Source organism: Malus sylvestris, chromosome 10, assembly GCF_916048215.2.
Source record: "Malus sylvestris chromosome 10, drMalSylv7.2, whole genome shotgun sequence".
NCBI classification, from domain to species: Eukaryota; Viridiplantae; Streptophyta; class Magnoliopsida; order Rosales; family Rosaceae; genus Malus; species Malus sylvestris.
Window position 1 is genome coordinate 25,364,457 of NC_062269.1, and position 26,585 is coordinate 25,391,041.

General features: G+C 39.1%; 5 protein-coding genes across 11 annotated transcripts; all 5 read left to right on the forward strand.

Annotated features, from left to right (window-relative positions):
- The first annotated feature begins 693 nt into the window (after positions 1-693).
- LOC126585443 (protein FAR1-RELATED SEQUENCE 5-like) lies at positions 694-5,346 on the forward strand. Of its 7 annotated transcripts, none has more exons than XR_007610504.1 (6): positions 694-1,060; positions 1,250-3,533; positions 3,747-3,928; positions 4,391-4,474; positions 4,612-4,723; positions 4,900-5,346. XR_007610504.1 is itself a non-coding variant. In XM_050249884.1 (4 exons), exons 2-3 carry the CDS (start codon positions 1,329-1,331, stop codon positions 3,924-3,926), a joined length of 2,385 nt encoding a protein of 794 aa, XP_050105841.1. In that variant the 5' UTR covers positions 694-1,060; positions 1,250-1,328; the 3' UTR covers positions 3,927-3,928; positions 4,391-4,883. The 7 variants fall into 7 exon arrangements, 1 of the variants encoding a protein (XP_050105841.1); XR_007610505.1 differs by having other exon boundaries at positions 4,624-4,723; XR_007610506.1 differs by having other exon boundaries at positions 4,631-4,723.
- A 757-nt stretch (positions 5,347-6,103) lies between these two features.
- On the forward strand, positions 6,104-9,376 carry LOC126585444 (protein FAR1-RELATED SEQUENCE 9-like). Its single transcript, XM_050249886.1, has 3 exons — positions 6,104-6,277; positions 7,029-8,536; positions 9,047-9,376. The coding sequence occupies exons 2-3, from the start codon at positions 7,046-7,048 to the stop codon at positions 9,212-9,214; spliced, it is 1,659 nt and encodes a 552-aa protein (XP_050105843.1). The 5' UTR covers positions 6,104-6,277; positions 7,029-7,045; the 3' UTR covers positions 9,215-9,376.
- A 901-nt stretch (positions 9,377-10,277) lies between these two features.
- LOC126585445 (UPF0481 protein At3g47200-like) lies at positions 10,278-11,877 on the forward strand. The gene has a single exon (XM_050249887.1). It carries the CDS (start codon positions 10,281-10,283, stop codon positions 11,694-11,696), a length of 1,416 nt encoding a protein of 471 aa, XP_050105844.1. The 5' UTR covers positions 10,278-10,280; the 3' UTR covers positions 11,697-11,877.
- A 10,922-nt stretch (positions 11,878-22,799) lies between these two features.
- On the forward strand, positions 22,800-23,851 carry LOC126585448 (uncharacterized). Its single transcript, XM_050249890.1, has one exon. The coding sequence runs from the start codon at positions 22,942-22,944 to the stop codon at positions 23,665-23,667; it is 726 nt and encodes a 241-aa protein (XP_050105847.1). The 5' UTR covers positions 22,800-22,941; the 3' UTR covers positions 23,668-23,851.
- On the forward strand, positions 23,695-25,731 carry LOC126584361 (probable L-type lectin-domain containing receptor kinase S.5). Its single transcript, XM_050248766.1, has 2 exons — positions 23,695-23,820; positions 24,346-25,731. The coding sequence occupies exons 1-2, from the start codon at positions 23,695-23,697 to the stop codon at positions 25,069-25,071; spliced, it is 852 nt and encodes a 283-aa protein (XP_050104723.1). The 3' UTR covers positions 25,072-25,731.
- The last annotated feature ends 854 nt before the right edge of the window (positions 25,732-26,585 follow it).

Consider the following 26,585-nt stretch of genomic DNA (forward strand, 5'->3'; position numbering starts at 1 on the left):
TGCCATTCGATCTAAATTTCCCACCGTTGGATGTGTATGGAGAGTTGGGCAATGGGATGGACCTCGGCCTTGGCAGTAGAGAAAGAATGGATGGAGAGTTGGGTGGGCGCAGAGGAGAGAAATGAGGGAGTGTTGGGTGGGATTGGGGGGTGTGAGGTAGGAGAATGATGGGTTTTTTAATTTTTTAATTTTTTTAATATTCATGTGGGTCCGTATTGACATATGGCGCCTAATCATTATTCACGTGGGAGCCACGTCACCATTTAATGACTGATTTAACAGCAACCTTAACGGATGTATGAAACTGTCCCAAAATTATGACTTCAGGTACCACTCTGGGACGAAAAAAACTTGATGTACCAAATATTGAAAACCAAGAAACTTCAAGATAGTAAACTCAGATTAACCCTAAAAAATATGTAATTGAGATGTAAAATAGAAATAAAACGATTTTCAAAAGATGGTGTTATCCACATACACCCTCTCAATTTCTAGTCGTCAAATCAAATCAATTGAAGGCGGTTAACAAATAAAAATTAATAGAAGTGTATGGACGGTAAGAAAAGATGTGTGAATAACACTATTCTTTTTAAATTTAGAAAAAATTCCAACTGCACGTGTATATAGAAATTTCTAAAAATATTGTAATGATCATCAAATAATCTTAACGGTACATAAGCGTTCACGCAACTGACGGATGACCTAGTTGATCGAAACCCCAGGAACTGGGTAAGAATAGTATACGAACAGCCTACCCACCCATCTCAAGCTCCCGTCCCTCTTTCGCCTTCACCATCTCTCCCAATTTTTTAATCATTTTTTCCCAAATTTTCCTTCAATTCAATCGATTTGAATCCAAAACCCTAAACCCAATCCCCAATTCCACTCAAATTTGAACCGGATTCTAGGGTTTCTCTGCCATTCTGAAAACCCTAATTAAAACTTGCCATTTTTGTCTCTCACTCCATTGGCTAGAGCTAAAGGTTGAATATTGCTGAAGATCCACCAGAGCTCACTTTCTCAGCAGTACACGACTATGTGAAAGTCTCACTCTTTCAGGGTCAGTTTTTTTCTTCTTCTTTTTTTCCATAGATTTTTGCATTTTTGTTAGAATTTACTTTGAAATTTCATTTTTTTCCCGCTAAAATTGTAGAGGAACTGAGACTGATTTGAACCTATTTATGTATCAGTGATTCTATTTATGCGTATTTATATTTACGTACATAATACCCATTTTATAATTGCACAGAATAGAGCACTGTCAGTGTGAGGTTGGGGGCTTGAGATAATTCTATTGGAATTGATCTGAAACAGTTTGAAACTTTGACATGGATAACGAGGTGATTGAATTTGATATTGGGTTGGGAGGAGGGGGAGGCCGAGATGGGGACGATGATTTTGTAGACATTGAGCATCCTGTTGATGATGAGGAAATGGTTGATAGTCCTCTTATGGGAAGTGCCACTGGCAGTGGCAGTGGTATTGTTTTCGGTGGTGGTGAAATTTACTTGCCTGAGGGGGATCTCTTGGACCTTGAGCCATATGATGGCATGGAATTTGAGTCTGAAGAGGCTGCCAAGGCCTTTTACAATTCGTATGCGCGGCGTGTTGGGTTCAGTACTCGTGTCAGTTCCTCACGTCGTTCCAGGCGCGATGGAGCAATCATACAGAGGCAGTTTGTTTGTGCTAAAGAGGGTTTCCGGAATTTGAATGAGAAGCGCACCAAGGATAGGGAGATCAAGCGCCCTCGGACTATCACTAGAGTAGGGTGCAAAGCATCCTTTTCTGTGAAGATGCAAGATTCGGGAAGATGGGTGGTGTCTGGTTTTGTTAAGGAGCATAATCATGAGTTGGTTCCGCCTGATCAGGTGCATTGTCTTCGTTCTCACAGGCAAATATCCGGTCCTGCTAAGACTTTGATTGATACCTTGCAGGCTGCTGGAATGGGCCCCAGGAGGATTATGTCAGCGCTGATTAAGGAATATGGTGGGATAAGCAAAGTCGGATTTACAGAGGTAGACTGTAGGAATTACATGAGGAATAATCGCCAGAAGAGCTTAGATGGGGACATTCAGATGCTTTTGGATTACTTGAGACAAATGCAAGCTGATAACCAGAACTTTTTCTATGCCGTGCGGGGCGATGACGATAAGTCCATGGGAAATGTCATTTGGGCTGATCCAAAGGCAAGGATCAACTATAGTTACTTTGGTGATACTGTTACTTTTGACACTACCTACAGGTCTAACAGGTACCGCTTGCCCTTTGCACCTTTCACAGGGGTGAACCATCACGGACAGCCTGTTTTGTTTGGTTGTGCCTTTCTGATAAATGAATCTGAAGCATCATTCGTTTGGCTGTTCAAAACATGGCTTATGGCAATGTCAGGCTGCCCCCCAGTGTCAATTACCACTGATCATGATCCCGTGATACAGTCAGCCATCAAGCAGGTTTTCCCACAGACCCGGCACCGTTTCTGCAAATGGCACGTCTTTAAGAAATGCCAGGAGAAGCTATCCCATGTGTTTCTTAAACATCCAACTTTTGAAGCAGACTTTCACAAGTGTGTTAATTTGACTGAGTCCATAGAAGAATTTGAGTCTTACTGGTTGTCTCTTGTTGATAAATACAGTCTCAGAGATCATGAATGGATTCAAATGGTATACTCTGCTCGCAGGCAGTGGGTCCCTGTTTATCTGCGGGACACTTTTTTTGCAGAAATGTCCATTACCCAAAGAAGTGACAGTATGAACTCATATTTTGATGGATATGTGAATGCTTCAACAAATTTGAGCCAATTCTTTAAGCTTTATGAGAAAGCTCTAGAGAGTCGAAATGAGAAGGAAGTGAAAGCAGACTTTGAAACTATGAACACTGCCCCGGTTTTGAAAACCCCATCTCCAATGGAAAAGCAAGTATCTGAGCTTTACACAAAAAAGATATTTATGAGGTTTCAAGAGGAGCTAGTTGGAACACTAACTTTCACGGCATCTAAGGGTGATGATGATGGGGAGATCATCACATATCAAGTAGCAAAGTTTGGGGAAGACCATAAAGCATATTATGTTAAGCTTAATGTTTTGGAGATGATGGCAACTTGTAGTTGCCAGATGTTTGAGTTTTCAGGTCTTCTTTGCAGACATGTATTGGCAGTCTTTAGAGTGACCAATGTGCTGACGCTCCCATCCCATTACATATTGAAACGATGGACTAGAAATGCCAAGAGCAACGTCATGTTAGAAGAACGTTCTAGTGATGTATATACCAATTATCTAGAATCTCATACTGTGCGGTACAATACCCTACGTCATGAGGCTTTTAAATTTGTAGATGGAGCAAGGTCTTCAGAAACTTATGACATCGCAGTGGAAGCTTTGAAGGAAGCTGCAAAAAAAGTAGCTCATGCCATAAAGAATGAGGGGAAAGCCATGCTCAATGGGCATGTCAGGGGGAGTTTGGCTGGTGGAGCAAGTCGGGCAGCACGTTGTGCTAGTGGGGATCATGAAGGAAGCTCTGGACAACATTTGTCTGAGGTCAGAACCATTTCCCGATTTTCTTTATTTGATTACTTTTATTAAGGCCTTAGCCTTATATTTATACCTTTGATGGAGTGTTCTGCGTTGACAGAGTCTTTCTTTGCTGATGTTTGCCTCATAATTTGACTAATGGAATGCTATTTGGACTGTTTGCATATGTGATCTGTTCAAGCCTGCTGTAACTTTGTTCTAATGGATGTTATTGTGCAGGATGACATGGGCAAAAAAATCCGAGAACTTACGAACGAGCTGGAGTGCGCAAAGCGGAAATGTGAAGTTTACCGGGCTAACCTGCGTTCAGTTTTGAAAGATATAGAGGATCATAAGTTACAGTTGTCAATTAAAGTACAAAACATTAAAATTGGCATGAAAGACGGCCTAATCCTATAAAGGTGCAATATAGTCTCATGTACTTATCTTTTATTTTGATTGTTTTTTAGTCAGTGTACTTTCACAATGTGGATAAGGCTGTTCCTTCACTTATGGATGCTGTGGAATTGGAAGTCTGTGAAAGTTGTGCTATGTTTCCACAAATTTTGTAGATGCATATGCTATGAATTTATAGTTGTAGGATCCGAACTCTATGCAGGTAGTTGTCCTTGCGTCTGACATAAGATCAATTGGAAAATAAGCTCCACTTATGTGGGAAATTGGCAGGGTCCATATTGTAGATTATGGATCTTGGCTGTGGATTTGACTCATGACAGGCTTGATACCTCACATGTAAATCTTATATTGGCAGATTCATTAGACTTGTTTTCTTTTCATTATCAGTTAATAGTTATGTTATTTTAAACCGATTTATATTGTTTCTGACATTTTATGGGTTGTGATTCCTGTGATCTACAAGTCAGCAACGGTAACTTTGTAGGAGGAAAAAATCGTTGTATGAAGGGTTGCACAAGAAGACAGATATCAGAGCTGAAAGGTTCATCAGGGTATGGAAATGCTTTGGTAGCTTTTTTTTCATTGTGTGTGTGTGTATATATACTTTCTCATTTGTCTATTGGTTGTAGTCGAAGGTAATAATAACATGTTATTTTCTGTGCCGTCGAATAACACCTTCAATTTTAAGTTTTCATATAAGCTTGTAGGGAAATTCATCCTTGAGTTGACAAGTCATCTTCTACTCATCCTTGCAAATTGGCTGTGAACAGAATCCATTGACTGCAGTTTCTGTTAGAAAGGTTAATACATTTTCATTGGAGTATATCTGTACAAACAGTTTGTTTACTATTCGTGCTTGGATCTTTAGGCTTTTGCTGTCCCGTTTTGCTTCGGTAGTGATTTACATGTGTATACAGTTTCGTTCGTTGAGCTTATTTGGAGTTTGCTGATTATTTGGTATTGTGCCGATTGTCAGCTATCACCTTTCTTTCGCATTGAGAGCAGTACGGTGCAGTATGACACCGAAACTGAAAGCTTGAGTTCGGGTGGCTGGGAAAGTGAGGATGGAATGTTATGTTCTTCCATCCTAAAAACAACCAAGTGTTACTCCAACCGAGTTCGAGCATTGTTGGAGGAGCCTCGAGGGGGTTCGAACAATGTTCGATGGGAGAACTTTTGGTAAAGGCGTTATTTGGTCGGGCAAGTGGGGTAAGTTACTAAAAAGTTGTCACGTTGACACGAGTGATGTCGGATGAAGAAGGTTTGACACACCTAAAAGGTGACGAAGTTATTTTATGCATGATGACTCGAGAGACAAAATATTACAGGTTAATTCTTTAAACAAGAAAGAAAAGAAAAACACAAATTTCTATTGGGAATTCGGCATAACCTTCCCGGTTTTAATACAAATTACCTTACTTTACCCTGCAAGAAAATAACAAATCGTGGTCTAGTGTGTAACCCGAGCCCACCTATGGCTCCACCCGTGGTGGTACAGTTTAGGTCGTGCCGCGTGGACAAGTTCAGCCCCAAGATGGGGCAATGGATAGTTCTCGTCGGATCTTTTTTGTGAAAATTTTGTAAATCTTTAAATTACATTCGTTCATTGCACATTGGGCAGTTAGAAATTATTATAATTTTTTTTATTTAAAATTGAATATAAATAATACCTAACGATTGTTGTATGATGTACGATGAACGAATGTGATTGGAGGATTCCCGAGATTCTCACAAAGAGGATTGAGCAAGAATCCTCTCTCCAATGGATACTCATGAATACTCCACCATCATCACCACCACCACCATCACCACCTCAATTAACACAACTAACTACTATGGTTACTCATGGAGGCTAAATGAGCTTTATATTGAGAAAATGGGTAAAAGTCTTTAATATATATATATATATATATATAAAAAGATAGTCGGACTTATAATTTATTTTATAATAAAAAATAGTATTATTAGAACGTAATACTAAGTGATGTAATTATTAATATTGGCTATTCGATGCTTTGGACATTATATTTGGAAGAGGTCTTTACCCCGTTATTGATCGAAGTTATTTTTTATTTGATCGTACTGGAAATGACTGTATTAGAGACTCCTCTCTTTAATTAAAAAAAAAAAAAAATCCAATAAAAAAATTCCATGAAAAATAAAATTCCACTTAAAGATATCAGTATTCACTAAAAATGGAGCTTTATGCAGCGCGCCTAGGCGGGCCTCTCTATCACTCTCAACTCTCAACGCTTAAGAAACACAATCGCCAGAGGACGGCGGCGATCGGGACTTGCCTTTGATTTTGACGAAGACCCACTATTCCGTGCAGCAGAGCTCGATTGCCGTTTTGGGTGAGTCTCAATTCCCCAGTACATATAATTTTGCCTCAATTTGTTCATCGTCTTCCGGATTTCTCTTCAATTTATTTTGAGCCCAACTGATTCAAAATCCAAATTCATGTGTAAATTGATAAGTGTGGGTGTGGGCACCCAATTAGTTGCAGGCTTTCAGCTTCCTAAATGCTAAAGCATCCTTCTTTTTTACTACCCAATTGCCTATTTTCACCAAATTTACAGTTTCTTCTCTCTCTCTCTCTGTGAAGTAGTTTGTGGGTTGGTGTTAACTGGTAAAGATTTTACTTTTCCTGTTTTAGTAAACTGCAATGTTAATGGTGTTGGTTGAAGACAATTTCAAAGTTTTGGACTGTTTGGAGTGTGTTGAAGTTTTTCTGATTGAACAATTCCCTTCTTATAACCATGTGTTAAAGTTTCGAATAATTTTCAGGCCAATAAGGCCTTTTTACACGCAATATAAATAATAGCGGAATCATGGCATTGTTCTAGTAAATAAAGCTAAAGACTTTCATGTAAGAATTTATTAGGGATGGAACACTTTCACAATGTCGGGATGAGCCTGGTCATGATGATCGCATATACGATGCTTGGCATTTAATTTTAGCGAAAATGCACTGATGTTGTTTGATACCATGCTTTAGTTTCAGTTTGAGGTTTTGAACCTTGGCTTGTGTGAGTTACCTTCCATGTTTAACAATGGCCTTTGGTGGAACCATTTCTGACATTTTTTTCCCCTCATGGGGTACAGTTAATTTGAGAAGCTACATGAGTGGCATCAGACAGAGGACCCTTGGGGGTGGGGGTCAGCATGTTCTGGACTATCTAAAAAGAATGCAGGCAGACAATCCTGCTTTCTTTTTTGCAGTTCAGAGTGATAGTGATCACTCTAATGGTAATATATTTTGGGTGGACGCAACAGCCAGGATGAACTATACATATTTTGGTGATGCTGTTATATTTGACACTTCGTATAGGATAAACCGCTACAGGGTACCGTTTGCCTCATTCTCCGGATTTAATCATCATGGTCAGCCGGTGTTGTTTGGCTGTGCGTTAATTATTAATGAGTCTGAGTCCTCCTTCGTATGGCTATTTCAAACTTGGCTTCATGCAATGGCTGGACGCTTCCCTGTCTCTATCACTACTGATCCAGATAGGCACATGCAAGTTGCAGTTGCGCAAATTCTTCCTGAAACCCGCCATCGCTTCTGTAAGTGGGCCATATTTAAACAAACACAAGAGAAGTTGGATCAGCTGTATCATTCTCATCCTACTTTCGAAACTGAGTTTAAGAAGTGTGTCAATGAGAGTGAGACAATTGATGAGTTTGAGTCACGTTGGCAGTCATTGCTCGGAAGATACTACATCATGGATAATGAGTGGCTTCAATCCATGTACAATGCTAGGCAACAGTGGGTCCCGGTTTACATGAAGGACACCTTTTTTGGAGAGTTTGCTGTAAGTGAGGGAAGTGAAAGGTTAGCCTTGTTTTTTGATGGGTATGTGAATGCATCCACTACCATGCAGGTTTTGATTAAGCAGTACGAGAAAGCTTTAGTTAGTTGGCATGAAATGGAATTAAAAGCAGATTATGACACTACTAATACTATGCCAGTTCTCAAGACACCGTCTCCTATGGAAAAACAAGCTGCAAACCTCTATACAAGGAGAATATTTAAGAAGTTCCAGGAGGAGTTGGTTGAGACCATGGCAAATCCTGCAACCAAAATTGATGACTCAGGAACTGTTGCCACCTATCGAGTGGCCAAATTTGGAGAAGACCACAAAGCTCATGCTGTTAGTTTCAATTCCTTTGAGATGAAAGCTAGTTGTAGTTGTCAAATGTTTGAATATTCAGGGATAATCTGTAGGCACATACTGGCAGTTTTTAGAGCAAAGAATGTTCTCACACTTCCTCCTCAATATGTATTGAAACGATGGACAAGAAATGCCAAGAGTGGAGCTGGCGGAGCTATGCTGGATGAACGTGCTTCTGAATCGCCAAGCAATTCTCGAGAGTCTGTAACAGTTAGGTATAACAATCTACGTCAGGAAGCAATCAAATATGTAGAAGAGGGAGCAAGGTCTATCCACATATACAATGTAGCGATGAATGCTCTACAGGAAGCTGCTAAGAAAGTTGCTGCTACGAAGAATAAAGGTTCTGGAGCTACACAGGGTAGTTCCCTTGCCAATGGAGGTAGCCAAGAAATTCCTGCGACTGAAGCGAATGAAATGGCAGGGTATCAATCCACGGTGAGTTCTCCTACTTCACAACCTGATCTGTTCAATTTAATATTGATATTTATCGTTGTTGTTGGTGGTGGTGTTGTTCTGGTTATAATTCTTGTTGACGAGAATATCTTCCTTTCCTCTCACACACACTGGGGTCATTTGGGAAGTTTCTGAACATGGAATAGAATTATTGAGAAGTGCAATGTCTTGTGTTGCCTCTCATGAATCTGGAAATTGTGGATATATTCTCTGAATTATTTGCTTCTTCAGTAGCTTAGGCACATGTAGCTGTTGAACTGTACAAACCAAGAAATAATGCATCATTAGGTGTTCCCTGTTTACAAACTTACAAACACAGTAATTCATAAAGTCAATTTCACGACTGTAACCAGAGAGGACCAGATTTGAATTATGATATTTAGAATCCGTGCATGACATAATTTGCGGTTGTGTTTTCAGTATGATTGTGAAATACTACGCTGTTATTTCTGTTTACTTATTATTTTCATCCATACACATTATTTTCATCAGGATGAGAAGGAAAAGAAAATCCGCGAATTGTCTGCTGAGTTGGAGGACACCAACAAACGCTGTGAAGTTTATCGTGCAAATCTGCTTGCTGTTCTACGAGATATGGAAGAGCAGAAGTCGAAGCTTTCGGTGAAGGTTCAAAGTGCAAGGCTAAGTCTGAAGGAGTGAATGCTATCTTAGCCACGGTTTAACGTCCTCTAATGTCAATACTAGGAAGCTGTAACATTAGGTCTTCGCCGTCTTTAGCCATTTGTAACAGTTTATTACTTATTTGTGACAAATTCATGCTTTATTGTGATTTTGAATAATTAATAACCCGTTTCATAACCACTTGGCTTGTCATGCATGCAGTTCGAACACTGTCACTGTTATTTTTCGATTAATTCCCCCAATAAAATAGGAAATCCCTCTTAAATCTTCCACAATCTTACAGGGTTAAACAAACAAAGAAAAAGAAAAAAGAGAATATAGAATCAAATAATGTGGCTCTTTACCATAGTAGTGGAAAGATAATGAGTCATTGTATAACCGCATGGGTTCAAATTCTGTCGGTGGCTAATCTAACAAAATCTACCGTTTGACAAAAAAAAAGAAAAAAAAAAAAAGTGAAAGTTAAAACAAAAGGAATTTCCGTGCAGTGTTGCCTTTAGTTGGGAAGAGGCAAACCCTTGAGACGATTGCTTCTTCGTTTATCTTCAAGTCTGATAGAAATTTATTTGAAATTATGTCATGTTTACTGACCTGGAACGAGTATTAGATTGTACCGGTTCATGACTTTTTTCTCGTTTACTAACATATTTTTGAATAAAAAAATTGTGTGAGTCTTGTATTACAATCTGTAACTTAATACTTGAAAATCAAGAATTCGACTCATTAAGAAGATCAACTGATCACATATCCATTCCTTACAACTTTCTCGATTCACCACTTTTTTCTGGTACAAGTAACTGTCTTCTTTTAAAAAAACAGATGCAATCCAATACTTAGCAGCTTCAACTATACAAAGATGTCACAGTACCCATAAATTTGGAAATCACAGTGGTATGTCACCTGTGACAGAGGGCAGAGGCACAAAACCATCTCATCTGTACTTCGTTTTTTGCTTTGTCTTTATGAAAATATAAGGAAGCTTCCACATAAATCCATCCATGCTGCTGCTTTTACAACTTTTGAAATCCCTTATTTATCAAAGAGACAAGAGAGAATAACAAATCCAAAAATTTGTGAGCCTACAATGACCTCACCTTCAACATCGAGTTTCTCATCAGAAAACAATGGAGGAAGAGATGATCCGGATGTGGTCAGTCAAATTGCATTGCCAGACGATGTTAATATAACTCAGCTGATGTCGTCAATGGTGGAACGTCTTGAGTCAGTCGAGAAAACAGATTGGCTACTCAGCCCATCAGCTGGTAGGGAATCCTGCTGCATCTTCAAAGTACCTCAATTGTTGGTCGAAGTCAACAGCAAGCACTACCACCCGCATATAGTCTCCATCGGCCCATATCACCGCGGTTGCCAACATCTGGAGATGATGCAGCAACACAAATGGAGATATCTTCGCGACTTACTTGCTCGAACACCATCAACTGGCCCCAAACTCGCTGATTACTTGCAGGTTGTAGCTTTGGATGAGGAAAAGATACGAGGGTGCTATTCTGAGACCCTCAACTACTTGAGCAAAATCGAGCTCGTTGAGATGATGGTACTAGATGGTCTCTTCATTATCGAAGTCTTCTCCAGATTTGAATATTTTGAAGCAAACTTGGATGACACCATCTTTAGCTCGGAATGGATATTGCCTCAACTCAGGCTAGACTTTCTTCGGCTAGAAAACCAAATTCCTTTTTTCGTTCTTCAACAGTTATTTGATATGTCGGAACCTTCAAGAGAGGATACTTATCCGTGTCCGCCCCTTGGCAAGGCTGCTTTAAAATTCTTTAACTACGTAGTGCAACAAAGATCGGACAAGGTCTTGGAGCGATATTTCTATGTAGGCGGAGTACATCTACTCGATTTATTTCACTCGACTTTTGCCACCGGTATTCGTGATCCTCCTCGAGAAAATCCTTCTCAGTCAGTTGAATTGATCGGAACAGTGAAAAAGCTTCATCAAGCGGGAATTAAGTTGAAGAAAAGCAAGGCAACCAACTTCCTATATATCAGATTCTGCAATGGAGTGCTAGAAATTCCGCACGTAATAGTAGACGATTACAGTATCCACGTACTCCTGAATTTCGTTGCATTCGAACAATGTTATATCGATTGCGACAAGCACATAACCACTTATGCTGCATTCATGAACTGCCTCATCCGCAGGCCTGCGGATGCAACCTACCTCTCTGAGAAGAACATCATCGAGAATTATCTTGGATCCGACGAGGAGCTCACTCAATTCTTCAACAATATGAGCAAAGATGTTGGTTTCGGCGTCATTGGGAGTTACTTACAGCAGGTATTCAAGGATGTGAACGAGCACTGCGATAATGTTTGGAACGTGCGATGGGCAGGTTTTATGTTGAAGTATTTTAGAAGCCCTTGGTCTTTTATGTCTGCCTCAGCTGTTTTGATTGCCTTATTACTCACAGTAATCCAGACCGTTTTATCCATTTTTCAATTTAACGGTCCACAGGAGCGTCGCGGAGGGTAGCAGGTTTAGGGCGCGCCGATCATCTCTCAAGTGCTCTATGGGATTTCATTTCCTTACAATTCATTTGGTTTTGCATCATTTGATTTCTTTGTTGATTTGCCTTTTACTAATTTCTCATATGTTTGGCTGGTGTGTAGTATTTAGCTTTCATATATGAATCTAGAGTGTATTTTACCTTTAATCAGTGCTGCATGTTCTTTATATATATATATAACAAGAGGATCCTCATTTAAAAAAAAAAATAGGGTCACCCTCTTGACCGTTGGATTGACTTTAATGAAATTGTGTGGTTAAGAATAAATCACAAGCCACACAATTTCAATCACACAATTTCATTAAAGTCAAATCCAATGGTCAAGAGAATGTCCCTATTTTTTTTAGAAAAATGGGGATTCTTCTTATTAAAGGATTCCTATATATGTGTGTGTGTGTGTGTTTCTATCTAAACATGATCTTCTACCTTGTTTTTCTAAGGGTTTTATCACAAGTGGTCTTTAAAGTTGACCCATACTATCAAGATGGTCCATGGAATTGAAAATCAATAAATGTAATCCCAAAAAATAATATCGCAAAGCAATGTGGTAATTTCGTCATAATTCTATTATTTGCTGATGTGGCATATAAATAGGCCCCATAAGTGGTTTTTATCACAGATAGTTCATGAAATTGACCCACACTATTAAAATGATTCTTGAAATTGACCCACATCATCAAGATGGTTCCTGAAATTGGCCCACACCATCAAGATGATCATTGAAATTGAAAATTGATCAATGTAGTCCTAAAAATAGGTGTCTCAAATCAATGTGGTTTTCCTGCCACAATTTTGTCAAAATTATATTATGTGATGATGTGACACATGAATGAATCCTATAAGTCTAATTAAATTAAAAATAAATTAGAAATAATTTAATAATTAATTAAAAAAGTTGTCTACCTAGAAACCGAGTCTCGCAATCACCTCTGATCCCAACCCACACCCCTTTACCTCCATCTATGGTAGCATTCGCTGTCTTTTCTCTGGGCAACAAAAAAAAAAAAACAAATTTCTCCAGGCACCCATCTTTACATCCTCCATCGAACTAGGCCAGAATGGAGACCACCTTGTGATGGCTTGGATTGGCGACAACTTATGTGACATCACTGTTAATATTTGGCTATCAACATCTACACAACCTTAATCTTAGAGAGCATGTACACTAGTGATCTTAGTGACATGGAGAACGGTGAGTTCCGCCTTGAGATAATCCCATTGTGCAAAAAGGTGTTATGACAACATTTTTAATTAATTATTAAATTATTAAACTCACATCACCGTATAACAAAGTTTTTGACAGAATTGTGATGGAAGGACAATATTGATTGTGACATCTATTTTAAGGACTCAAGGACCATTTGTGATAAAGCTCGTAAATTTTGTGGGACTAATTTATGTGCCACATTTACATATAACATAATTTTTGACAGAATTGTGACGAAAATGACCAAATTGATTTGCGACACCTATTTTCAAGGACTACATTAATCGATTTTCAATTTTAGAGATCATCTTAATAGTGTGAATCAATTTCAGGCACCATTTGTAATATAAATATTTTTTTTTTAAATTATTTACCCTTTTTTGTTTTTTTTTCCCATCACATTCTACTACAAAAAGTATTTCGCTTTAATAAAAAAATATCTCACAAACAAATTATTTAAAAAACTGGACACAAAACACTCAGGGCTTGTTTGGTATCTTATTTGAAATTTTTTATCATTTCTCAAAACATTTCTTAAGAACTTTTCTCGAAAACAATTTTCTTTAAGACTCAAAAACTTGTTTGGTATGCGATTTAAAAATTTTAAATCTTACAACTCAAACTGAACAAAGAGATCCAAAAAGAGGGGGTCGAGGGCGAAAGAGGAGAGAGGAGAAAAGAGAGTAAGAGATGATTGGATGAAAGAGAAGAAGAGAGAGGAGCGGAAGAGATAGAGAGGAAGAGGAGTGAGAGAAATAACTGAGAGAATGAAGAGAGCGGATTGGAGGAAAGACGAAAAAGGTAAAAATAAGAGAAGGGGGAGAGAGAAAGAAGAAAATAGAGATAGATTTGGATTGAGAGGGGAGGAGGGAGAGAAAAAAAAAGTGAGTTTAAGTTTAAAAACTCTAAAAACTCACTTTTTGTGTGTTTTAGATAATAGACTATATTTTTTTAGTTAGTTTTGAGTTCAGTTTTTTAAAATAGTTCTACCAAACAAGTTTTTAAGGCCTAAAACTTGAAAATTGTTTTTGAGTTTAAAAAGTTGGATTCAAGTAAAGTACCAAACAGACCCTCAACTTTTTAATAATCTCACAAAACAAATTCTTCATAAAAAACCGTCCAATCAACTTTTTTTTTTTTAGTAAATACAATCATCAATTCTTGAAAAAAATATGTGCAAGAGAGAATTTCTGCATATAAAAAAAATGCTAAGGAGACTCTTAAAGTGAAACTCTTTATAGACTATCTGACACCTTACAATTTAACTTCAACTCCATGCCAATTATAAAACATGAAATGCATGAGTCAATGGAGAGTCTCAATTTTAACAGAGTTTTCTTTTCTTTACAATAAACCCAAAACCAAGCTCAGACACACAAGCCCACAAAATTATCTAAAAAGCAGAAAAACAATAAGTCTGTGTGAGTCTCTCCCAACGATGTTCTATCTCAAACTCCGAGACATGATACTATAACATCCCACATCGCTCAGGGGAATGGATCTTGTAAGCCTTAACTGTACATGTCCACCTCCAATTAGCACAAGGCATTTTGGGAGCGCACTGGCTTCAGGTTCCATCGGAACTCCAAAGTTAAGTGAGTTCCCCAGGATGGGTGACCCACTGGGAAGTTCTCGTGTGAGTTCCTAGAAACAAAACTGTGAATGTGTGGTTGGGGCCCAAAACAGATAATATCGTGCTACGGCGGAGTCGATCCCGAGATGTGATGGGGGCACAGGCCGGGATGTGACAATTTGGTATCAGAGCCAATCCCTGGCCGAAAGTGTGCCGACGAAGACGTCGGGCCCCTAAGGGGATGGATTGTAACATCCCACATCGCCTAGGGGAATGGATCATGTAATATGTATATTCCCATCTCTACCTAGCACGATGCCTTTTGGGAGCTCACTAGCTTCGGGTTCCATTGGAACTCTGAAGTTAAGCGAGTTCGCGCGAGAGCAATCCTATGATGGGTGACTCATTACGAAGTTCTCGTATGAGTTCCCAGAAACAAAACCGTGAGGGCGTGATCAGGGCCCAAAGTGGACAATATCGTGCTACGGCGGAGTCGAGCCCGGAATGTGGTGAGGGTCCGGGTCGGGATGTGACAGATACAATATTTACGTTTATTTAATCTTATGGCTGCATCAACTTTCAGGTTAGAATACCTACGTACACTGTAAAAGGATCAAGTCAATCGTAGTTCATCTTTAATACGAGAAATTCAACATACTTTACGTAAATGTTTGGATATCCATACTTAGTAGAAATGAATGTTTTACCTCACCATAAAATAAAGAAGAGGCGTAGCGCCTAGGCGTCTAGGTGAAGACCTAAGCAGATTATGTGGATTTAAGTAAATTTATTATATATCATATAAATTAATTAAATATATGATATTTTTAAGAAGAAGAACATATATGTAATGTGAGAGTTTTAAGTTAATACTTATGTGGGACAAAGTGGGTCTTAAAATAGAAAAAGAAAGAAGGATAATAGAATATGGTGAGGTCTTAAATATAGACCTGGCTTCTCTGCCCTCCCAGTTCCCATACACTTTCATCCCTTCCTATTTGTGAGGTCACGGTTAAGCCACGTCAATATTTTATATCACTATTGCTTTTTGTCTTATTATCCCTATAAAAAAATCAATATAAAATGTTGATGTGACTTAACCGTGACCGCACAAAATAGGAGGGGATGAGAGTGTATGGGAACTGGGAGGGCAGAGAAGTCGGGTCCCTTAAATATAGTGAGATACAAGGACTCTGCAAACAAAATGGTGGAGTAAGAACAAAAAATGAAATAATAAAAATGAAAGAGGTGAATGTTAGCAGGAAGTGGTGGAGTCAGCTCAGAACTTTAGAGAGAAAAAAGGATAAACAAATAAAAAAAATCAATAGAAACATAAACGACGCCGTATAGCATCATCTTTTTTGCATAGTTGTTGCTGCTCTGCAACTCTTTTTTTTTTCTTCAGATTTTATCCTCTTCATAAACCCGATTTTCTCCGTCTACTCAGCCTAATCCCGCCTAATAAGGGTGGCACTTCATAACTTAGGCGCCGGCCTAGGCTGATTTTTTGAACACTGAAATAAAGTGACGATGGACACAGATTTTGCCCACTAGGCTCTACCTACCTCTAGGGATGCTAACTTCAATATTTGAGAATTATTCGGGACATGTTGCCTATAAGTTAACCCTAAATCAAGTGGTTTTTGCTAAAGTCAACCACCTTAATTATTTTTGTTCCAGAAGATTTGCACATCGAATTTGCGATCTATAAGTTTCCAAAGTCAACAAATTACTTGTACAATAGCATATTATAATTTCATAATGATTCAACGGTCGGATCTTTGCCTACTACAAATTCAAGTGATGGTCAATTATGAAACTATGTTCAAACGATCAATTTTTGAGAAACAGAGAAATGATATGGAATCAACACATCAGAATGCCCCAACACATTGCAATACTTGTTGATTGGTCAACGCTGACTGAATTAAGTCAACGTGTTGACCCAACCTGACCTAACCTGCCAGAGACGCCCCGACTCCGCAAAAAACAGCGAGATTTTGACATCTTTGCAGGAAAGTTCAAAGACGAATACAAAGAATATTAAATCCTAGCTTTGTTCTCGCTTAAATCTCAACCAAATCATGCAATCTATATGTGAAAATTCATTTACTAGACAAGACGAATACTAAGACAATAGTTTTAGGTCTTACCTCAGTCAAATTTGATAGGAATCTCCCTGGGAAAAATGCCTCGCTACTGAGCTCCATGAAACGACATCCGTTGTTCGAATTTTAGGAAACAGAGACCACCATTGAACTCGTGGCGATGAGAGGAAAACGATGGTGATTTTAGAAACTAAATTCATCGATGATTTTGAAATGACCATTTTGTGTATGTAATCAGGAGGAGAAAACCGAGAGATAAAAGATGATTCCAAAATAGCAAGGGAGGAGAGAAAAAATCTCCCTTTAGTACCCACTGCCTCAAGCCAATAGACTTCTCTAGAAAACGGAGAAAATTTATGAAAATGCCATTGAATTCAAAGTCCCATAAAAACTTCATTTTAAGTTCAAATCTCGTCCTGCTTGCACCCACATGTTTGTAATGACGAGTACTATAATAATATACTATATAAATATATCACATGTGCCTCAACCACTAAGTCGACAACAGTCAACATATACTCATTAGGGGTATTGTGGTCATTTTCACATTAAGGATTAAAATAGTAAATTCAGGGACGGGTAGGTACAACTTCTGGTGTTGGATTGCTTCTCGTCCTGCCTTTGAGTCTTTTTGAGGTTGCTTAGGTACTTTTTTGGCTAACTTGGCTTTATCCCAGAATGAGTGTTTTCTACCAAATCCTAAAAGTTTGTTAGGGTCAAGTCTTTTCTCATGATCAATTCTCCGAACAAAGGGTGATCTGATGGGAGTCTCTTTCTGAATGTTACATTGGTAATTAAGTTGTCACATCCAATAATCTTAGCTTTCTCCGCCTTGAACCTCTTCACGTGCTTGTGAAACATCTGGTGGTCAGACTTCTTCCTGATTGAGCGGCAGGATGAATATTCCTTAGTGAAAACCAAGGAAAGTTTGTTAAAGCTCCAGATGGACAGTGACGAAAAAGTGTGAAACCAATCTTGCACATCGCCCTACAAAGTAGTGGAAATTTTTTTGCACATGAAGGCATCGTTGTTCCTATAAAAGATCATTGTGTTGCTAGTGCTTTAGGTGCCTATCCAGATCTTCATATCCCTTAAAAAGGGTGAAATATGGCACGTTAAACTTCCGATGTGGCATGACTACTCGATCTCATCTGTGATGATAACCTGTTCATGTTGGCTATGTCTCTCCATTTTTTTGGGTTGTAGAGAAAAGATCCCTTCCACCTTTGCTGCCTATATATGAATTCTTGAAGGTCGCTTTGATTCAATTTTTTGTAGTCGGGTCAGGAGAAATTCAAACTAGATTATGATGCGATTGATTGATAAATGGAAACATTGTGGCAAATGATGGTATAACAATGAACATTGGGATGATACTAGGAAATATGGTCTAAAGAATCTCAATAGTAGTTCCATGAACAATCTTTTACGAGATTGGATAAATTTTATATTGAAAATGCCATAAAGTGCGAACCAAGATCCGTGATATGAAAACCAAAGTCAGAATTGGGGTGTAGTTCATCATCTAAAAAGGAGTATATGTGAAGATTTGGATCGAAGATCTTTGCTTGGGCCGTCTCATGAAGATCAACAGGAATGCTCGTTGGAGTGTAGTTGCAACCATGAGTGTACACTGGCTCGTAGACTAAGTTGGGTGCATGGTCCTCTGCATGCTAAGGTAGGAAAAGAAGTTTTTTTTTTAAGGCCTAGACAAGAGTTGACTCAGCAAGGTTGTTTGTTGCGCGAGGGCGTTCGTCAAATCTACGACCTACCATGATAGGTATTGATCGTCATTTGGGATGTAAGAGCTTAGTTGATAGGCATTTACATGAGAGGTGGAATTGTAGTTTATACTAGGTGCAAAATTTTGGGCCCCAATAGGTAAACGTGCAGGCTGCAGAAAAGAGGCGAAAATACCTCCGGTTTAGTCGTCGGTTGGGCCAATCTGATGTGAGCTAGAGCTGGTTTGATGACTAATGACCGGTTTGGGTAAACCGGTCTGGGTAGATGAGACCGCATGGGGCGTAAGGGTCGTGAAACGGTTTGGTAACTAGGGACTGGGCTCGGGTCGTGGAGCTGAGTTGGGTTGGCTTGCCTGGCCTTGGGCTAGAAAACGTTGGGCTTGTGCGTGGGATGCCTGCTACGCTACTTGGGTCTAGGCCTCCTAGGCTGCTTGGCTGATAGCAGCTGCAGTGGGCTGGGCCTTTTGCCCTGGCTTGCTGTTCCTTATCCTTGCAAGGACTAGTAGGCAACACCTTGGGTTGTTGCCTAGTGGTGGTGCTTTGCAACGGTATGGCTTATCTTGCCTTCGCATTGAGCAATGAAAAGTGGCTTCGTGGCGCCAAATCATGGTGATCGAGGAACTTTTCTAAGAAAAATTCAATGACACTACATGTGAGAAATTCAACGTAACAGAAAATTTCAAAAATGAATGCGAAAGCCTTTTTCGAGAATATTAAATTAGCTTTCAATGAAAGCACCAATTTGTGGTAGCAAATTTTTTGATGTCTTCAGTCTGGACGAAATTATACCTCCAAAACAAATAAACACCTTTGAACAAGGCCAAAGCCTCATGGGCCCACGAAGTACGTGGGGTTTGGCTAATGGATTTTCGATGCTTAAGTCAGTTTCTCTGAAAAGAGTGAGTGTTTAAAGCTTAATTGCGTAGCAAAAGCTTATCATTAATTGGTGCAGATGGGGTATTTATAAGGAGGTGGCCAGCCATTGGGTTAAGGTTTTGCCTTACACATGGCGACTTCTTAAAAGGCCAAGGTGTTTTATCCTTAGGATAGCTGAGGAAAAAAAATAATCCCAAAGATATTAATTATGAGATAATATCTTGAGATGACGATGGAAGTATCCTTGATTGATTGTAATAAGGATTCTTATTTGTCTGAGTTGATCTTCAACCAGGAATGTATTAGAGTTAAGATTTAGTAATTGATCATATCTTTTATGCCTTTGTCTTTTCCTCTTTGCCACGAGGAGAGGAGCTTGGTGATGTCGTAGTCAGCTGCTCAACCTTCTAAGGATAATGGACTATGCGTGGGAATATTTGTGGGTCTGCCCATTTAATGAGTGCATTCTTGTCTTCTTAAAAAAAAAGTCCACATGTCGCCTTCTATATTTTTGGGATTATTTTTTGCTCCCTAGCTTGTGTTTTTAGTATGACCATGGTACTACACCATTATTTCTGTTTACTTATGATTTTCATCTATACTCATTAAAAGAAAATCCGCAAACTATCTGCTGGAGAACACCAACCAACAGTGTGAAGTTTATCGAGCAAATATGCTTGCTGTTCTATGAGATATGAAAGAGCAAAAGTTGAAGCTTTTAGTGAAGGTTCAAAGTGCAAGGCTAAATCTGAAGAGTGAATGCTATCTTAGCCACGAGTTAGCGTTCTCTCATGTATTGGCTGGGAAGCTATAACATTAGGTCTTAGCCGTCTTTAGTCATTTGTGATAGTTTTATTAGTTACTTATTTATGACAAATTCATGCTTTATTGTGATTTTGAATAATTATTAATCCCCATTTCAGAACCATTTGACTTCTCATGCATGCAGTTTGAAGTCCTTTTTTCTTTTGGGAAATTGTCAAAAATGATCCATTTTATTAATCTTAAGACTGAAATAGGACAAACCGGCCATCTACAAGTCATGCACACCATGCACAATAGCGAAATGACGAAAATACCCACATATAAAATGTAAAAACTCACAGGTGATGACATCATTTTTCTGATTTCGAAGATTGAGCAATGAACTTTGAGTTTTTGGCTTAGCTCAGATATACGAGCATATCATGTGTATGACGTGTGCATGTTGTGTGCATGTAGTGTGCAAGTCACTGGAAAGAGATGATTTTTAATGGCTTTTCCAGAATCTAGGTTTAGGTCAAAGATTTGTAAACTACATATCTTTAAGGGATTTCCAGAATCTAGGCCCCCACATATCGCCCATTGTTGTTAATTGCACGATACATGTCCACAACAAAACCGATACACGTCCCAAATATTGCATCAAGAACCCTAATTTCTCACAGTAGAAACAAAAATCCCAAATTAAAAAATTGAAAGCTCTGATCTTTGTTGCGACACTCAAATTCTAGAAAATGACCCATTACATCAATAGGACAAGGGCTAAGAAAAAATAATATGAGAGAGAGAGAGGGCACCATTGAAGATGGCAAAGAAGAGGAGGCTGGGGAACAATTGAAGAGCGTTTGAGTTCTAGTCAAACATTGAAGCTCGACTAGAAACTACTTGGATTGTTGCCGGACAATTAAAGAGAGTTCTAGTTAAACAATTGAAGAGCGTTTCAAGTAAACTACTTGGACTAGAACTCAAACTTCTAACGCCATGGTGTCAAACCAAGAAACCGACAACCCATTTCCCTTAAGATTTTGCACCCATTGGGATCAGATTTTGTCAGTCCTGTTTCTCTCTCTCCTCTCTATTTCTCTCTCTACAAAACAAGAAACAAGGACTGGAATTTATGGGTAACCCATTTATATGGGAGTGTAATTTGGCAATTGTAGGTTTTAAGAAAATTATGTTTATGTCATATTGTTGTGTATGGCGTGTGCATCCTTTGTCCATATTTGAAAAATCCTATTTCAATCATGAGATTGAGAAAATAGGTCATTTTTGACAATTTCATTTTCTTTTTTACACTGTCACTGTTTTTTCGATTAATTAATTTAATTCCCCCAAGTAAATAGAAAATCCCTCTTAAATCTTCCACAATCGACAGGGTTTTACAAAATAAAGAAAAAGAAAAATGAAAAATGAGAATATGGAATCAAATAATGAAAGTGAAAGGTAAAACAAGAAGAATTTCCGTGCAGCACTGCCTTTAGTTGGAAAGTGGCAACCCTTGACACGATTACTTCCTAGTTAATCTTCAAGCCTGAGAAATTTATTTGAAATTATGGCATGTATACTAACCTGTAATGAATTATTAGATGGTTTCGATTTATAACTATCTTTTCGTTTGTTAACATATTTTCGAATTAAAAAATTATGTGAGTCTCATATTACAATTCGTAATTTAATGATTGAAAATCAAGAATTTGAATAAGAAGATTAACTGATACATATCCATTCCTTACCTTTTCCCGATTCACAACTTTTCCTGTTACAAGTAACAAGGAACAGTCTTCTAGTCAAAAACTTCGATTTGAAGAGGAAGCGTGGAATAATACTTTACAAAAAACAGATGCAATCCAACACTTGGCAGCTTCAACTATTCAAAGATCTCACAATAACTATAAATTTGGAAATCCGTGATCATGCCACCTGGCAGAAAACCATCACACGTGCTTTTTTTAGCTTTGTCTTTATAAAAAAATAAAGAAGCTTCCAAATAAATCCATGCTGCTGCTTTCACAAGCTTTGAATTCCTTTATTTATCAAAGAGATACAGAGAGAATAATAATCCAAACATTAATTTCCACCTGTTGGGGGAGTTGAGATGAATTTTAGTCTCTGACGAAAAAAGAGCATTCCTTCCTTGATACTCTAGAATTATACCTCAAGTGAAAAACCATTTACAAGTTTTTGATTCTTCATTAAACACCATTTTAAATCTTAAACTCACCAAATTGTTTGTTAACAAAAATAATAGCACATCATCGTTTGATAGGTGTGCATGAACTTTTCTTTTTATTGTTTTAATGAATGAGCTGCTTTCGCATATGTACCAAATTGTAGTTTGTGAATAAAGAATGACTCATTGCGAAAAAGGAGCCGAACAATGTTCTTATAATATCCTTCTATGGTAGGAATGCTAATCCTAATCACATAAGTGGGTATGTGTAGAGATACAAGTGAATCCGCCTATAGAATAATCATTGTTTGACATGTGTGCATAAACCCTGGTTCTTGTCATTTTAAGTTAACAAGTTACTTTTGGACACGTGTTAGACTGTGATTTGCAAATAAGGAGGAATGATTCTTTACATGGGAGGAGCCGAAGAGTGTTCTTCTAGTAATATTTTTAGGGTTTTAAGTCAATAACCTCCAATACTAGGAATGCTAAGCTTAATCCCATATGTCAGGCAATAGCCAAAAAACAGCATCCATCCACAGAATCAGATTCCAAAGGGAATGCTTTCTTTGATTCCTCTCCTTAAGTTCCAACTCTCCTCACCTAATTATTTGATCAAGGTGACCAATTTGTTATTCTCCACTTCTGAAATTTAAGCAAAGAATCTTTACCTTAGCCACGGGTCTGTTGAAACTCACTTTTTAATCTCCATATAAGCATCCCTAACTCAGAAACTTGAGATTTACCCAAGAAAACTTTGAGGGAAAAAAACCATGAAGATTGACAAGGAAATCTCTCATCCCATCCACCTAAAACACAGGCTCAAGATCGAATACACCGAGGTCCCGTTCTACTGCGACGGGTGCAAAGAAGCCGGAATTGGCCTCAAATACAAGTGCCAGCAATGTGAGTTTGATTTGCACAAGGCATGTGCTGTGGCTCCTCCAACCATCACCCACCCCTTCTACGACAAATGTCAGTTTCAGTTTCTTTACAGCCCGCCGGGCGCTGTGAGGAGAGTGTGTGATGCGTGTAGGAAGGATGTTGTAGGGTTTGTGTACCACTGCAGGAAGTGCGGTTTTGATCTGCACCCCTGTTGTGCCAACCTACCACAAGTCCTGGATGACGGAGAGCGCAACTTTTACTTGTACCTCAAGTTATCGAGCGCTTGTCATCGGTGTGGAGGCAAGGGGCGTGGTTGGTGTTATAGGTCGGAATGCAAGACGTATAATCTTCATGTGTCATGTGTGAAGGAGTTGCTTGTGGAGAGCTGGCAAGCCATGTATCTGAATGTGGACAAGAACAAGGTTAGGGAAATGCAGACTAGGATCCCGAGCCTTAAGGGGACGCTGAAAAACCACCATGGCGGAGGGAGAGGCGAGAAGGTCAGAAAGTGTTGCGAGATAGCTGGTGGCGCTGTTCGCATCATTGTCTCTGCCATACTAGGAGATCCTACCGCTCTGATAGGGGCCGCTGTTGGCGGTTTCATATCCAAGTAGAGAGTGCAGAAAATTGAAAACAACGACATGTTTGGTATTTCTGTTTCTTCATGTTATTGTGTTGTATTTGTTACTTTGTTTCATGTGAATTCCAAGTACTGTGTGAATGATTGGGACTACGTGTCCTCCAAATCTGCATACTTCGTTATATTTGTGAAAAAAATATGGATTGTGTCTTTTTTTTGTACAAGCAATATTTTACGCTAAATTTATTTGAATTAAGAGAGATATTTAAACTTAGGTGTAAAAAAGCACACGGCTTTAACTAACTTGACTAATTCCAGGTTTGTGGATTGTCTTTTCTTAATCCAATATATTAATTTTCGGAACTAAAAAAAGGAGGTTGAAAGGAAAAGATGATTTCACTCTATTACCAATGGTGCATCTTTTCCTTTATAGATAACAGAAAAAGAACTCCTACGTTCAAGTGATAATAGGGGAGCATAAATCAAACACAGAGCCTCGAATGGAGGAATTGATATTCTTAATCACTTAATTACAAGTCTAATCTTGCTTGCTTAACATTGTGAAATATAGAAGAACTGGCTTGTTCGTTCCGCAATGAATGCCAAATTTCCCTTAATTCGGAATTTTAAACCTCCTAGTGAAATTCCTTGAGGCCTTCTGCAATGACCAAACTACCTTCTACTTTACACCACATTCTTCCATTGATGGTAGGGCGCTTCAGTTAACCCCAGACACCGACAACGATACCAAAACAAGTCTGTCGGATCATGTACCATAGAACTTACCGAATACAGACTATGGCTTTCTGACATCTACAACGATGATGATGTTGTTGCCTCCTTCAACTCAACTTTCCTCATCATCATCTACTGCGACAAAGAGTGGGACGCTCGTGAGGGGTTAGCTTTTCTTATAGGTTTGGATATTCATGTACGTGGACAAAGTCAGGGGCAGTGGCTAGGCCTCGCGAATTCCAGCACCGATTGTCAAGCCACAGGCCACTTTGTTGCTGTTGAATTTGACACGGAGAAGCAAGATTTCGATCCTGTTGACAACCACATTGGACTCAACATCAATTCTGTACGATCAAACAAGACTGTTTCTCTCAAGCCTTTAGGCATTGAGATATCACCGGAGATACCCACCAACTACAGCGTGCGGGTAGAATACAACGGTAGGTCCAAAGTCCTCGAAGTGTACATGGCTATACACTCTCAAACTAACCAGCCAAAGAAGCCTGAGACACCACTTTTGAAGGAGACAATAAACTTGAGGCAGTACCTGAAAAAGGCGTCCTGCTTCGGATTTGCTGGTTCCACAGGCAGCTCAGCACTTCAGCTGAACTGCGTTTTGAAATGGGACCTGAAGGTGGAGGAAATGCACCCTAAAAAAGATTTGACCTGGTTGAAGATGCTGTCGGGGTTGGTGTCCCAATAATGGTTTTGCTACTATTCTCTGCAGTTTGGGTGGGATTTGGGTATGCGAACAAAAGGAAAAGAACCAGGAACGAGGAGTCCAATGTGCTCGGGACACTGAAGAAGTTGCCAGGGATGCCTAGGGAGTTCAAGTAAAAGGAGCTCAACGAGGCTACCAATAACTTCCATGAGAGCATGAGACTGGGGCAAGGCGGATGTTTACAGAGGATCTCTGCATGATAAAGATCATGCAAATACCAACACCTCTGCAGAAACTACTGTCAAGAAATTTTCTCGGGACAACATCAAAGGCAAAGACGATTTCATGGCTGAGCTCACAATAATTCACCACCTTCACCACAAACAGCTTGTCCGATTAGTAGGTACGTAATTTTGAAGTTTTAATTGCCTTTCCTAAATTTTTTGTTGTAAATGCAGCTCAATCAATAGGTACACAAAGTTTATGAAGAGAATACACTGAATTGGAAACACCGAAGCAAGATCCTAGCTGGTGTGTGTCAGCATTGCATTACCTGTAAAATGAGTACGATCAAAAAGTAGTGCACTGCGACCTTAAAGCCAGCAGCATCTTGCTTGACAAAGACTTCAATGCTCGCCTGGGAGTTTGGCCTTGCCCAAGCCTTGGATCAAGAGAGGAACTCATGTGCTGAACTAAACTAGCTGGTCCCGGGCACCATGGGCTTATGTTGCTCCAGAGTGCTTTCACACAGGGAAGGTACTCCAGTCTGAAGTGTTCGGTTTTGGGGCAGTGGTGCTTGAAATTGTGTGTAGTAGAAGTCCTGGAATCAAGATTGTTCATGAACACCAGCAGTATTCATTGGTCGATTGGGTGTGGATGTTGCATTCAGAAGGGCGTGTCAAAGAAGCCGTAGATAAGAGGCTAAAAAATGATTGTGTTTGATGAAGCAACTAGCTTCTACTTCTCGGGTTGACATGTTCACCTCTGATTGCTAGTGAGAGGCCTCAAATACAGGCGGGTTTGCCAGATCATATCTGGAACAGGAACCATGCCGGCCCCTAGTGTACCTCCATTCAAGCCCGCTTTCACGTGGCCTTCCATGGCTACTGCTACAGCAGCACTGAGATCGAGATTACACTTTCTAACATCATTCTTTCTAGCATTACCGTGCCTTCCTAAGTTACAGTAGAACATTGAATATAATAGCATTGCAGTGGCTTCAGCTCTTCCCCTGACTAGTTATTAAGCTCCTAGGAAGGCGGGGTTAACCAGCCATAGCGAGTTTTCTTACTGTATATAGTCTCCTCTTGCTTTAAGATTGGAGGTTTTTTACATAAGTCCGTTGTTTAGAATACGCTAATTGTGCTAAGAATTTTTTTAAAGATTCTACCTGAAATCAGTAAAATTACAGCATTAATTGTTCGTTCAGAACCTAAACTCTCTCAATTAATTTCATCAATTGTGTTATACCCCTGAGATTAGGTAATTTTCAGCCAAGGCTGCATAAATAGTTGTTAATTGAGGAGCACCGGTTTCATTAGTCGTGCAGAAATCAA

Coding starts and splice junctions, on each gene's coding strand:
- LOC126585443 (XM_050249884.1), top strand. CDS start 1,329: ATGGATAACGAGGTGATTGAATTTGATATTGGGTTGGGAGGAGGGGGA. Junction 3,534..3,746: donor CTGGACAACATTTGTCTGAG/GTCAGAACCATT, acceptor GTTATTGTGCAG/GATGACATGGGCAAAAAAAT.
- LOC126585448 (XM_050249890.1), top strand. CDS start 22,942: ATGAAGATTGACAAGGAAATCTCTCATCCCATCCACCTAAAACACAGG.
- LOC126585445 (XM_050249887.1), top strand. CDS start 10,281: ATGACCTCACCTTCAACATCGAGTTTCTCATCAGAAAACAATGGAGGA.
- LOC126585444 (XM_050249886.1), top strand. CDS start 7,046: ATGAGTGGCATCAGACAGAGGACCCTTGGGGGTGGGGGTCAGCATGTT. Junction 8,537..9,046: donor TGGCAGGGTATCAATCCACG/GTGAGTTCTCCT, acceptor TATTTTCATCAG/GATGAGAAGGAAAAGAAAAT.
- LOC126584361 (XM_050248766.1), top strand. CDS start 23,695: ATGTTTGGTATTTCTGTTTCTTCATGTTATTGTGTTGTATTTGTTACT. Junction 23,821..24,345: donor CTGCATACTTCGTTATATTT/GTGAAAAAAATA, acceptor CATTGATGGTAG/GGCGCTTCAGTTAACCCCAG.